Here is a 15,432-nt window from a genome sequence, read left to right as displayed (position 1 = left end):
TTTTTCTTGCTATTAATGTTATCATTTCAAACTATTTAAAACTGCTAAGAAAAACGACCCAAATTGATTTTGCTCAAATTTCCCACTCATTTCCTCCACTATCTGAACCTCAGCAGGGCAAAACTTTTGCTGCCCCGCCACAATCAGGTAAGACCATCTTTCTTTCAGCTGTGGTCGAGCCCGCGAAAACGCAAATATTCCGCCCCATCACTCACCCACCATCACTGCAAGCTCATCGACAGGGGCAAAATGCATGGGGATTTTTTTTGTAGCCAGCGTTTCGCTTTCAAATTGGCATAATAAGTAGCGAGGTGCATGCGGACATCGTCAATCAACCGCCAAAATGGCCCCCTGAATGGCCGATTCATGTTATTATTAGCCAGCATAAAACATATTGGTTTTATTCTCAATTAATTTATGGCCCCGCGCTGCCGATGATGAATTTCAATTTGGATTTGGTTTTTCAGTGAGGCGTGGTTTGGTTTTTCGTCGTATTTTTCAAATGTTCAAAGTACACTTGGTTTCTTTTAATATGACTAAATGATAAGACCTGAATAACTGTCGACTTCTTAAATTTTCTCCCAACAATCACTTTATCACTCCAGCTATGCGTACCATATTTCCATGATAAATGGTTTGCATTACATTGGCCTCGATGAGAAGCTTCCTTGCCGACGCAACAAAAAAAAAAAAACACGCCGCTTGACGACAAACACCAAATTTATGAATCACTTAGGCCTTCATCCGAGCCCAAAAACCGTTGCACTGAACCTCCATCACGACAACAACAAAAAAGTGATATCAATTAAGGGTGTGTTGCAAAGGGAGAAGCTGCAAAAAAAAAAACTTTGCAGACTCTATTGAAACCGACAGCCAACATCTTGGCCGAACGAAGTTTCCCACCCCACTGTTCGGCGGTCGGATTTTCCCAGGGACTCCCTCTCGGGCCAACTTTTGGCACCCAGTCGAGACGACGATGACGAAGACATTTCTTCCCAAAAAACTTTTCCAAGACGACGACGACGACGTCGTCGTCGACTGCGGTTAATAGATTTGAGAATTTTAATTTATTCCCTTTGGGAAAAAACTTTCACCCCCATCAAAAGAAGAAGAAAAGAAAAGTTGTCTGACTTTGGCTCGAAACTTTTGGCCGTGTCTGGGATTGTGTCACGTGGTGCGGGAGGCTGAAAAGGAGGATGAAGGTTAGCTTCCACCCCCCCAGCAGGAAAAAAGCAGGTAACTGGGTGAGTGAGTTTCTGGAATAACGACGATATAATATTGCCTTAATTTCGACGGCCGGCACTAGGCTAATGGAGGAGGCGCCTGGCGTCTCACGACGTGCCATTAGACCCCAACGCGAGGTGATAACGAGACACACAAGAGTCGAGCGACCGACAGACAGACTGACTGACTGAGGAAGTGATTACTCAAATTATTGTCAAAAGCAATTTATTCTGGCGCGACGCGACGCGCGGAGATTTCATTTTGCATAATTTTTGCCGACACTCGAGCGGGCGGGCGGGGACGGGTTGGATTGAAAAGTTGGAAGGAAGTCGGCTCGGCGCTGGGTTTAAGAAACATAATTCATTTCTTGGTTATTTAAGCAGCTTTTGGCGAGATTCGCGTCACGTTTAAACGATTGTCGCACTTTGGCTATACGTTGATTTTTGAACTACCTGGTTATTAAATATTATATGGTCAGTAAAATATTGATTAATACAGCAGTCCTCTCCATTTTCAAAAGTATTCTTTATCTTATTTTTTATTAGGATGCAACTAAGTCCTTGTATTTTTTTTGTCAAAAACTAACTTAATCCACCTATGTGGTTGATTCCTTCCTCACTTTTTACCAACATTTGGTGATATGATGGGTTTGGACACAAATTCCATCTATTTCTCAATAAAAAAATTACACAAATGTCACTTAAGCGGTCAAAACTTGAAACTGAGCGTTGCCAGATCTTCAATGTTTTGGACTCATTGGAAAGGTCTTTCGATTACTTAAACAACGATGGGTCGGATGATGGATCCGGACATAGTTTACATACATTTAAGTGAGATCCGGCTTCAAAAAAGTTCATAATTATCACTTAAGTGGTCATAACTTGAGACAGGGTTGCCAAATCTTCAATGTTATGTACTCATTTAAAAGGTATTTTGATAACCTAACGATGGGTCGGATGATGGATCCGGACATAGTTTACATACATTTAAGTGAGATCCGGCTTCAAAAAAGTACATAAATATCACTTAAGTGGTCATAACCTGAGACAGGGTTGCCAGATCTTCATTGTTTTGGACTCATTGGAAAGGTCTTTTGATTACCTAACTAACGATGGGTCGGATGATAGATCCGGACATAGTCTACATACATTTAAGTGAGATCCGGCTTTAAGAAAGTACATAAATATCACTTAAGTGGTCATATCTCGAGACAGGGTTGCCAGATCTTCAATGTTTTGAACTCATTGGAAAGGTCTTTTGATTACCTAACTAACGATGAGTTGGATGATGGATCCGGACATAGTTTACATATATTTAAGTGAGTTCCGGCTTCAAAAAAGTACATAAATATCACTTAAGTGGTCATAACCTGAGACAGGGTTGCCAGATCTTCAATGTCTTGGACTCATTGGAAAGGTCTTTTGATTACCTAACCAACGATGGGTCGGATGATAGATCCGGACATAGTTTACATACATTTAAGTGAGATCCGGCTTCAGAAAAGTACATAAATATCACTTAAGTGGTCATAACCTGAGACAGGGTTGCCAGATCTTCAATGTCTTGGACTCATTGGAAAGGTCTTTTGATTACCTAACCAACGATGGGTCGGATGATGGATCCGGACATAGTTTACATACATTTAAGTGAGATCCGGCTTCAAAAAAGTACATAAATATCACTTAAGTGGTCATAACCTGAGACAGGGTTACCAGATCCTCAATGTCTTGTACTCATTGGAAAGGTCTTTTGATAACCTAACCAACGATGGGTTGGATGATGGATCCGGACATAGTTTACATACATTTAAGTGAGATCCGGCTTCAGAAAAGTACATAAATATCACTTAAGTGGTCATAACCTGGGACAGGGTTGCCAGATCTTCAATGTCTTGGACTCATTGGAAAGGTCTTTTGATTACCTAACCAACGATGGGTCGGATGATGGATCCGGACATAGTTTACATACATTTAAGTGAGATCCGGCTTCAAAAAAGTACATAAATATCACTTAAGTGGTCATATCTCGAGACAGGGTTGCCAGATCTTCAATGTTTTGAACTCATTGGAAAGGTCTTTTGATTACCTAACTAACGATGAGTTGGATGATGGATCCGGACATAGTTTACATATATTTAAGTGAGTTCCGGCTTCAAAAAAGTACATAAATATCACTTAACCAACGATGGGTCGGATGATAGATCCGGACATAGTTTACATACATTTAAGTGAGATCCGGTTTCAGAAAAGTACATAAATATCACTTAAGTGGTCATAACCTGAGACAGGGTTGCCAGATCTTCAATGTCTTGGACTCATTGGAAAGGTCTTTTGATTACCTAACCAACGATGGGTCGGATGATGGATCCGGACATAGTTTACATACATTTAAGTGAGATCCGGCTTCAAAAAAGTTCATAAATATCACTTAAGTGGTCATAACTTGATACAGGGTTGCCAGATCTTCAATGTCTTGGACTCATTGGAAAGGTCTTTTGATTACCTAACCAACGATGGGTTGGATGATAGATCCGGACATAGTTTTCATATAGATAAGTGAGATCCGGCATCAAAATTCCAGCACCTGATTCGCAACTCTGACACTTTTTTATACGTAACTTTTGAACTACTTATCGGATCTTCAAACAATTCAATAGTGCACTATGGGGCACCAAAACGAATCGAATGCAACTTGTTTGACTCAAATCGGATCAGCCAGTGCCGAGAAAACTTGGCAAGAATTTTGAGCACCAAAGTGAATACGCACACACATACACACACACACACACAGACATTTGTTCAGTTTTCGATTCTGAATCGATAGGTAGCAGGATTATAGCCTTACCTCAGTGAGGAAGGCAAAAAGTTATTTTGTATCGACATTGTTTTTCTGTTCCAAGTCTGGTTGAACCAAATAAATTTATGAAATTCGGTACCTGGAGACGAAAATTTCTGGTCGATTTGGTGTCTTCGGCAAATTTGTGAGATATGATCAGGACTTTTCGAAAAAATAGGTGCACGAAAAAAAAACCGTCTTTGCCTTCCTCACTGAGGAAAGCTTATAAAATCACTCGAAAATTGAACTTCTTATACATCTCCAAGATATACCTTCACGTAAACATATCGACTCAGAATCATTTTCTGAGCAAATGTCTGTGGGGATGTGTGTAGACAAGATTTTCTTTCCACACGCATGTCTCAAAACTAGCTAAACCAATTTTAGCCGGGTTTGCCTTTTTATGACCGCTTAGGAGGGGTGACCGAGCCACGTAGCCCAGTGGTAACGCTTCCGCCTCGTAAGCGGTAGATCGGGGTTCAAATCCTGGCTCGGACCAACACAACTGGTGATCTTTTCCCTTCTGGAATCGATTGCTTAGTAAAGGGAAGGTAGTGTATCGTCACAAACTGTACCTTATCACGACACCTTAGGGAGGCGACCTATGGAATGTTAACATTAACCTTAACATGTTAACATTAAGTTGAGAATGAAACTGCCACTGAATCCGCTTTGTGTAAATGCCGGCCCCGATACTCTTCAAGGGTGGTCCCTTCAGGAACTGGGAAAGATTTACTTAGGAGGAGTCCAAGACCCAATTCAAAATCATTAAGTTTAGTAAAGTATTTTAAAAGTTATGCTATGAAAAATTTTCTTGTAGATACAAAAAAGGATGATTTTTTGCATAACCTCAAAAGGCCGGGTCTTTTTGTTTACGTGAGAGAGCCGCGCCAGATTCGAAATGCCCGGTGGCCACATTGCCTCAATTGAGAGTCTGTATGTTTTCTGAAAAAGTCTGTATCAGGTGTATATTTTTTTTGTTCATAAACATATTTTCATCAGGTCCTTTTCGGTGCTGGAACCTGGTTTGGACCGAGTTGGCTCGATAAGCCATAAGGCCGTAAACAATGAAAATTTGGATTGGGACAACTTAGAAATTGAGTAGCATTGTAAATATGAGGAAGGCACCAACCATCTAATGGTGGATTGAGAAACATTATATTTATCTTGATATCAATAGATGTTGAATCCTTCAAAATACGATTATTTTTATTTTAGAAATTTTTCGATATGTTTTAGGGGACAAAGATATTTTTTAGCCATGTTGAAAATGACGAAAAAGAGATTTTTTTAGCCGAATCAAATTAGTAAATGATAAAAAAATTAGACTTTTTAATATAAAATGTAGCGTTTCCAAGTTATAGCCACTTTTATGTATACAGCAATTCCCCACGAAAACAGCATGGAAAAAAACAAAAGTCCTCGGATTGGAATCAGTATTTTTTTGTTTGGCCATTAGGGTGACCTACGGTGTGTTAGGGTGGTCTAAAAAATGGCAATTTTCGTCGATTTTCGCAAAAACCACTTTTTTTGAAAAATCATAGCTCCTCGCCATTTGAAACGATTTCAATTGTCTTATACGCAAATGAAATGTGATAAGTTGGCCTTTCAAAGAAAAATAGTAAGAAGTTTCAAAAATCTAGCCTAACATATGAAAAGGGCGTATGAAACTTTCAAATGCCGTTTTGACGGTGTCTGGACCAAAAGCCTATGTCTGGAAATATTTTTAATCGGATTCCCCGGACATTTTTACATAACATACTAAAAAATGGGAGGAGTTCATTAACAGGATTCCAAGATATGATTTTTTGAAAATAAAATCCGTGTTTTTTGACGCGCCGCGCGCAAAAACCGGAGAATGACGAAATTGGCAAAAAATCAACTTTTTTCACTAAAACTGCGATAACTTTAAAATTTCAGCAAGGACCTATAGATGTTTGGGTACCAAAATGTTCGTAATTAAAAGACGCAACTTTTGGTACCCAGACATGACATGGCCAAATTATCACATTTCATTTGCGTATAAGACAATTGAAATCGGTTAAAATGGCGAGGAATTATGATTTTTCGAAAAAAGTGGTTTTTGCGAAAATCGACGAAAATTGCCAATTTTTAGACCACCCTAACACGCCGTAGGTCACCCTAATGGCCAAACAAAAAAATACTGGTCTAATTATTTTGGCCAGGGAACCCAAGAAATTTTTTTAGCCCGATCCGAGGACTTTTGTTTTTTTCCATGCTGTTTTCGGGGGGAATTGCTGTATATATTTTCGATTTATTCGTTTTGCCGTCCTCACTGAGGTAAGGCTATAATCCTGCTCTAAAATTGAACTTTTTAGTAAGAGCTCGAAAACCCACCTTGATGTATACATATCGACTCAGAATCGAAAACTGAACAAATGTCTGTGTGTATGTGTGTGTGTATGTGTGTGTGTATGTGTGTGTGTATGTGACCAATAATGTCACGCAGTTTTCTCAGCACTGGCTGAACCGATTTTGACCAAACCAGTCGCATTCGACTTGGTTTAGGGTCCCATACGGTGCTATTGAATTGTTTGAAATTTCGATAAGTAGTTCAAAAGTTATGTATAAAAATGTGTTTTCGCATATTTTCGGAAGTTGAATAAATGGCAGTAAACTGAACCAAACATCATCATGTTATACATCGTTAGTTAGGTAATTGAAAGACCTTTCCAACGAGTCCAAAACATTGATAATCTGGCAACCCTGTCTCGAGTTATACCCACTTAAGTGATATTTATGTACTTTTTTGTAGCCGGATCTCACTTAAATGCATGTAAACAATGTCCGGATCCATCATCCGACCCATCGTTGGTTAGGTAATCAAAAGACCTTTCCAACGAGTCCAAAACATTGAAGATCTGGCAACCCTGTCTCGAGTTATAACCACTTAAGTGATATTTATGTACTTTGTTTGTAGCCGGAACTCACTTAAATGCATGTAAACAATGTCTGGATCCACCACCTGACCCATCGTTGGTTAGGTAATCGAAAGACCTTTCCAACGAGTCCAAAACATTGATAATCTGGCAACCCTGTCTCGAGTTATACCCACTTAATTGATATTTATGTACTTTTTTGTAGCCGGATCTCACTTAAATGCATGTAAACAATGTCCGGATCCATCATCCGACCCATCCTTAGTTAGGTAATCAAAAGACCTTTCCAACGAGTCTAAAACATTGAAGATCTGGCAACCCTGTGTCGAGTTATAACCACTTAAGTGATATTTATGTACTTTTTTGTAGCCGGAACTCACTTAAATGCATGTAAACAATGTCTGGATCCACCATCTGACCCATTGTTGGTTAGGTAATCGAAAGACCTTTCCAACGAGTCCAAAACATTGATAATCTGGCAACCCTGTCTCGAGTTATACCCACTTAAGTGATATTTATGTACTTTTTTGTAGCCGGATCTCACTTAAATGCATGTAAACAATGTTCGGATCCATCATCCGACCCATCGTTGGTTAGGTAATCAAAAGACCTTTCCAACGAATCTAAATCATTGAAGATCTGGCAACCCTGACTCGAGTTATAACCACTTTAGTGATATTTATGTACTTTTTTGTAGCCGGAACTCACTTAAATACATATAAACAATGTCCGGATCCACCATCTGACCCATCGTTAGTTAGGTAATCGAAAGACCTTTCCAATGAGTCTAAAACATTGCAGATCTGGCAACCCTGTCTCGAGTTCTGACCACTTAAGTGATATTTATGTACTTTTTTTGTAGCCGGATCTCATTTAAATGTATGTAAATAATGTCCGGATCCATCATCCAACCCATCGTTGGTAAGGTTATCGAAAGACCTTTCCAACGAATCTAAAACTTTGACGATCTGGCTACCCTGTCTTGAGCTATGACCACTTAAGTGACATTTATTTACTTTTTTGTAGCCGGATCTCACTTAAATGTATGTAAACAATGTCCGGATCCACCATCCAACCCATCGTTGGTTAAGTAATCGAAAGACCCTTCCAACGAGTCTAAAACATTGAAGATCTGGCAACCCTGTCTCATGCTATGACCACTTAAGATGCGACTTATGATCCCTTGAGTGACATGTGTGTTTTTTGTATTCCGGAACTTAACGAAATCAGACGAAAATTGTGTCCAAACCCATCATATCACATATCACCCATTGTTGGAAAAGGGTGAGGAAGGCACCAACCACATAGGTGGATTAAGTTAGTTTTTTTATTTTGAAAATACTTCTTGAAAGAAAAGCACATTCAAAAAAAAAGACGTAGAAAATTTTCTATAATTTTATCTTTGAGACTATTAAAATTAGACGATAAGTATCTAAGATACAGCCGAACAAAGGATTCGATTCGATAAACATAGTCTATGTGACATTAGCTTGGAGTTTTCTACTGACGATATTTTTCCATAATAAAAAAAATCTTATATTTGCATTAAACATTATTTCAAAATTCATAATTCATGCAAATCTATTGAAAAGGTAAACTAATCGATATTTTTCCATTTAGATTTATTATCAAATTAAAAATAATAAATTATTGATTTTCAAACCAACAATGATATATCGCTAGTGGAAAACTACAGGCTAACTAGTTGCCACTCAAAAAAGCTCATTTCCGTGGATTCGATTTTTTTTTTTGATCTCAGAAATTATCTGTCTGATTGTCAAAATCTCAGAGAGAATATTGTAGGAAATTTTCACAACCTATTATTTTTTTAAATGGTTGGCTATAAATTTTCCAAAAACGGAAAATGTTAAAAATTTCCGAATACTATAACCTGAAAGTGATAGTTAGTTCACAACGGTTCAATTTATTTAACAAAAATCGTTTAAATAATTTTTTTACCACGTTTTCGTTTTTTTTTTAGAAATAACTTTTATTCAAAAATTTATATCTTTTGAACCAGACTTAGCAGCCATCATGCACTTTTGCTCAGAAGATATATTCAAGAGTCCCATAAAACATATCCAACTTTTTTCAAAATGATAACATATTTATTTGGAATTGTTGTTAGAAAATGTTAATGGAAGGATTGGCATTATTCCGATTAATATTTTTTTCTTACAAGTTCTTATTTTAAACTACAATTTTGCCAAAGACACATATTTTATACCTTGAACTTGAACATTTTATTGCATTTATATTGGACAGACTTTCGAGATCCGTGAAATTATTGACTTGACACGAAATTTGTGTTTTTTTTTTCGTAGAGCAATTCTCTATAAAATTGGCCAAAATTACGCCCATTTGAAATGTTAGTCTTGATTCTTAAATTTTGAAAATATTTTGTCGAAAATATCATAAAATTTCCCAAATGTGTCATTTTTAACATTGAAAATTGGACCATTAGTTGCTGAGATATTGGCATTCGAAAGTTTGAGATTTTTTAATGAGAGTAAAAAAACTTATTTTTTCTTTTATCCCATGTATTATAGCAACCAAATCTTCATTGTCTATCAGGCAATATTATTATAAAAAATCTGAACTTTTCGAAAAATATATATTTGGAATGGACAATATTGAAAAAAAAAAACGAAATAGGGCATCTTTTCAAATAAAATTTAACTTTATGTGGCTTTATCTTGAAAATGGTGAACTTTATCAAAAAATCTTTAAAAAAAATTTTCGATGGAAAATTTGTTGATTCATTAAAAATTGGGTTAAAAAAAATCGAGTAGAATTTACAACTTTTCTAAATTAGTAGTTCCATAACTCTACGACTAAAGTTTTCTTCAAGCTTCTCTATGGCCCAAAGTTAAAATAAATGAATAAATCAATTTAACAATCTGCCAAAAATGCTATAAGGTACTATTCTTAACAACTTATTGAATGAATTTTTTTAAACTATTGATAGAGACGCAAAATTTATATCTTTGTGCTTAGTATAACTTGGTTCTATGTCAAATATAAATTAAATTATGATTTCAAATGTATAACCACATTTAAAAAAAATATTTCTGTTTTATTTTTTCCAGCCGGAACCTGCTGGCTGCGGCGGATGGAGAGCACCGGCAAGTGCAACAAGTTGTTCGCGCGGAACGTCACCCGGGACAGCTGCTGCCACGCGGGGGCCGGGCTCGGGTTCAGCGAGCGCGACATCACCGACGTGCAGATCTTCTTCGTGAACGCGTTCAACGACGCCATGGACTGTGGGTCCTGTATCGGTAAGTGCAGGACGTTTTAAAATTGGACTCTGTAGTAGCGTGGCGTCTTCTTGCTCTTCTTCCACACAGATAGCTGTGACCGGGCCAAGTGCGGTCCCAACAAGCGCTGCGTCATGAAGAAGGGCCGCCCCAAGTGCATCTGCGCCCCGAACTGCAAGGCTCCGAAGCAGATGAAGCATCACCATCCGCAGCATCAGCAGCACTTTCCGGACCAGAAGATCAAGGTGATCAACTTGAGTGAGAGCCAACGAAACCGCGGACAGTATTTTACCCCCTCGATCCAGCTGGCTGGAGGTTCCCGATCGAGCAATAGCAACAACAAGCGCAGCATCCGGTTGTTGGACGAAGATCCGACCAGGTCGGCGTCACGGACTGTAAAAACTAGCCTAAGTGAGAAACCGTCAAGCCAAAGAAGTAGTACCAGTAAGCTAGCAACAACCACCTCTAGGCGTAAGGATAATTTATTGGAATCTGTGACATTAGTTGATAGCAGCAGCAGTCGGAGTTCAACTCCGCGGCCAACGGACCGGACGGTCCTGACAACGGCCTCCGCCAACGTACGGCACCGGAATCGGAAGACTGCCGTGAACCGGACACTGGCGGCGGTGACGGAAGTTCACCGAGGAACGCACAGCCGAGACTTTGGCAGGCCAAGGTTACTCCGGCTGACGAAGGAAAACGGGACGAAACCCGCCGGATCGAGGGTTCCCCGGGAGCCCCAGTACAGGGAGGACATGTTCTACGTGGGAGCTGTACCGCAGGTTCGACGAAGCCGGATGCGTGGCGTCGAGCCGGACTTTGGGAACGAAATTGTGGTGAGTTGGTGAAGTTACAGCTTAAAGGAAAGGTCTTCAAACCCCACTTCCGCCCTTCTTTACAGCCCCACACCGGGTTCTACAATCCGGTCTGCGGCACCGATGGAAAAACGTACAAAACCGAGTGCCAGCTGAAGAAGAGGGCCTGCCGGCAGGAGAGCACCACCTTGGCGGTGGCGTACAAGGGACACTGTCAGAGTGAGTATCACGCCCCGGTCAATGAGCCGTAAAATTGTCACGTTTCTTCAGCGGGACTTTCATAGGAATAATTACGATAGTGCATGCCAATAAAAACACTCGCAGAAATTTCTTTGGCACCTCCAAACGTGCCGCGCTGTCGTCTTTAACTTTGCGCTGAAAAATAAGTTCTGTTCGAGTACATTTACCACGGGGACATGTCGCAATCGCACCAAGTGCAGGGAATTTGGCGCACTCCTGTAACCAGGCATATTTTGCACGTCGTGGCCGCGCGTGTGTGGCGTGGATTAAGTGTTAAACTACTTAATGAACCGTTGAAAGAGCTAGGTAGGAGGGGACATTCTAGAACCTTGATGGGAGAGAACATGTGTTTTACCGAGGATTTGGCAGTGGTTTGGATTGTGATAATTCATTTAAGTGGTTGGCATGATCTTAAAAGATCATAAAATTAAAAATAAATAAATATTAAATTGAAATGTGTGATATAATTCAATTTGAATTTGATTCAATTTAAAGAGGGTTTTCCAATTACCATACATTTTAGTCAAACTTGGCAATGCATGGATTATTCCTTCCAAGTGACCACGCGTCCGACATCGACCTTCACCAAATCAGCTAATATTTGTCACAGGGTTTGAATCCAAAGGGGAACTCAAAATTTACAGTGTTTTTTAGTACCCCTGACTTAAGGCGGTTATAAAAACACCCAAAAAGCAAAATTTTTAAATTTGGTTTATCGGACCTTTAAAAAAAAAACTCCAGAGGTATCTTTAACTTAAAACCATGTTTTTTTAATAACAATGTTAAATAATGAATCTTTTTAATTTTTTTCCTTTTTTCACATTTTTAGAATTGAAGGTATTTTTTAAATGGCCTGAACTGCTTATTTTCGTATAAAAGTCCCATATGCAAAAACAGCAAGCTGAAAAAACGTATTTGAAGTTTGTCCTACGCATAAAGTTACGTGTTAAGTTTTCGTGAAAAAAAAAAACTGGATTTCCTCCTGATTAATAGCACATCCAGTACTTTGGATGTTGCAGGCTTTTCTGAAAGACCACACGATTTTGAACCAAAATGCATTAATAACTCAAAAGCGATGAAAAGCCATATGCGACATTTATGCGATCATTGGCAGTAAATACACTTGCTTTGTACATTTTAAAATAATATGCCAGATTTAAAAATTTTATATATTTTTTTTTCATTGAAAAAATACATGTTAATGTTTATTTAGGAAAACTTAAATTTTCAAATAACGCATTATTTTCAATCGATTTTTTTATGGGACTTATAAGACTAATGGAAATCTTTTGGTTCTAGGGTTAAAAAATCTGGTAACGTAAACCGGAGTGACATTAATAGGATTTTGATTTATTTCGGAATATTTTCCAACTGAGAAGGTTTTTCTCAAAATTATTGTTTTTAAAACATGTACTGAGATTGGCCACAAAAGGTCAATGCACCATATTTAAAAAAAAAGCTTTTTCAGTAGAATTTAAAAACACAGTTACGTTAAAAATCATTAGTTGGATATCCAGGCATATAGAACAGATGTGCATCTTGGCTCGAACTTGTGTGTAAACACTGCAGCACTAACATAATGTGTTGCATACAATCTTGCATCAAAAAAAAATAGGGTGTAAAGGATACGCTTGGTGGCGCCACCGTCGCAGCTGAGATTACTTGACTAAACTATTTAGAATGCCTCAATAATTTCCTCAAAAAAAAATAATATTTTCCTCGTTTATAAACTAAATTTACTTGAGTACAATTTCAATTGACTGCAAATAATGCAAAAATGCATTAACAAAAACATAGCAAAAACTTGAGCATGAGCATGAGAGACCACCCATGGTTGTCCTTCTCCGTTGCTGAACAGGATCATAATATCCCATCAGCACAACCGGTCACACGCTTCAACGATCAAATGATGTTTCCCTTATCAACAGCATGCATGAATGCGCTGAAAAGATAAAACATCACGATTATCAAAACTAGAGCCGGTGCGAATAGGAAACAGTCGTTGGCCACCAACGGCGCCCGCCATGTCAGTTTGTAGATCTCGAGGGAATGGGACGGGAATGTTAGTTAGCACAGGCTGCTACCAAGGGTGGGTTCTATACGATATCCACACCCCCGCGTGTGCCGGAAAACTACTTCTACTTGGGATTTTGTTAGTGGGTAAGGGTAATGGCCAGGATTCAACATAGAGGATGATGATGCGACCCAATAATCAATAAATTTTGTTTAATGGTGTGATGTATTATGCATTCTCAAGGCAATCAGTCGGAGTATGCGGATGAGACTATTCCCGGTTATTTGGTGTTGAGTTTAGCATAAATGATTCAATCTTAAACAGCCGGCTGTGGAAAGATAAAACCAACTCAAATGCGAAAACGCGAAACGGCCCGATCGAAATACACACACAATTGGGGGGACAACAGAGACGGAAATGGCAACGAAAATCCTGCGTGAGGACCGCGACGCACACCGTTCAAATTCTCCAACGCAACTGTCCATTAACAAAAACATAGCAAAAACCTGTTTAAAAATTATTTTTTTGAACGATAGCTTAAAATAGTACCTTTCCACATGTTAACTCTGATTTCGTTTTGTTTACCTTCACAGCTGATTTTGTTGCTTTTTGTTCAGTGATGTACATCTGTTCTCTGTGATCCAGGGGGACTCTGATAGTCATAGTTTTTCTTGTTAAAGTCAGATTTAAGGTATTCAATTTTTAATTTTACGTCAAATATACCATCAAATATAAAAAATCATATTTAGTTTACTAGTTCTATAAGCTTTTAAGCAAAATACATATAAATTTTAGATAAAACGTTAAAAGTCAGAATGTTGCCTGAAATTCGTTAAAACTTGTTTTGTTTCTAAAATTATCGATTATTGTTGCATTCTGAATGAAATTTTAAGCAAAAATCAAAGGTTTTCACAATTTATATGACATTTTTTCAACTGAATATGCCTAAAATCTTCAGATTTCAGAAGTCAATCTAAAGTTTTTTTTTGGTGATAAAAAATACTGTATGAAAGAGAAGAAACCAAGCATATAATATTTTTGAATAACTGAGAAACTATCCTAAAATTTTATATTATTACATGTTTAATCGGACTGCTGTTGCTGAGACTCAATCTCTTTTTGGGGTTTTAATTTTGTTATTATATAAGTGTTTTCTAGTGTCATTTGACAACCCCTAATATTTCAACTTGAGATGTCTCTGAAACTTTTGGTTCGATCACAGAGAACAGAGGTACATCTAGGCTCTAACTTGTGTGTAAACACTGTTGCATTAAAAAAATGCTTTGCATAAAATCTTGCACCCTTTGCACATGTTATGTCCGGTTTCGTTTTGTTTACCTTCTTTGGCGCGTAAAATTGCAACCCTCTGATAAAGGACAGTCAGACTTTGGTCTGGTGTCGTTCGTACGGAATGTTTTATGCAGTGATTAGATGGTCCAATGTTCTGCTACTGTAGCCCATCATGATTTTGGAAGTGGCGCTATCTACGCGGATGGTGCACACCGTAGATCTTTTCAGCGTATTTTGGTTTGAATTTTTACACACGTTTTTCAATGCTGTTTGTTCAATCATTTACATCTGTTCGCTGTGATTCAACATTAAATGAGGAAATTGTCCACCTTCTAGCATCCTGCCGCTTCGTCCAGTGCCCGGACGGGAAGCACTGCGTCGAGGACCAGAACGCGACGCCCCACTGCGTGACCTGCGTCCGGGACTGTCCCACCGTGGATCCGTGGGTGTCGCCCAAGTCGCTGATCTGCGGCACCGACGGCGTCACCTACCGGAGCGTTTGTGAGTTAAAGCGAAAGGCCTGCCTCACCGGGCGGGCCATTCCGGTGGCGTACCGGGGCCGGTGCATCGGTAAGTGGGCTTTATATATATATATATTTTTTTTTTGAGGAGATCATAATTAATTGCCAGACTGACTGATGTGAAAACCGGGTGTCAAAATAAAAGGGGGCTAAAATTGACTGCTGTGGCTACCCATCACAAGAGATCATCTTCGCCCATGCGCGCGGTCACATCCCGGAGGGTCCGAGGACTCACGTGGAGTGATACTTTAATGAACCCATGTCCGTTCCCACCTACCTTGGGTCGGGAACTGCAAGAGTGAAGTGTGTTCTGTGTGGATCTTTTTTTGTTGAAGG

The 15,432-nt window shown here is 38.9% G+C and overlaps 1 protein-coding gene across 2 annotated transcripts in view; it reads left to right on the top strand.

The window, feature by feature from the left end:
• Positions 1–15,432, top strand: part of LOC120429902 (uncharacterized) — a 170,813-nt gene that overhangs the window by 113,802 nt on the left and 41,579 nt on the right. For both annotated transcript variants that reach the window (XM_039594999.2, XM_052711224.1), the window contains exons 3-6: positions 10,049–10,237; positions 10,307–11,052; positions 11,118–11,250; positions 14,912–15,145. In XM_039594999.2, coding sequence (XP_039450933.1) covers positions 10,049–10,237; positions 10,307–11,052; positions 11,118–11,250; positions 14,912–15,145 — 1,302 coding nt within the window. The remainder of the gene's footprint in view (positions 1–10,048; positions 10,238–10,306; positions 11,053–11,117; positions 11,251–14,911; positions 15,146–15,432) is intronic.

This window comes from Culex pipiens, chromosome 3 (genome assembly GCF_016801865.2).
Source record: "Culex pipiens pallens isolate TS chromosome 3, TS_CPP_V2, whole genome shotgun sequence".
Lineage (NCBI taxonomy): Eukaryota > Metazoa > Arthropoda > Insecta > Diptera > Culicidae > Culex > Culex pipiens.
The sequence above is the reverse complement of the archived record's forward strand: the minus strand, read 5'-3'. Positions and strand labels throughout refer to the sequence as shown.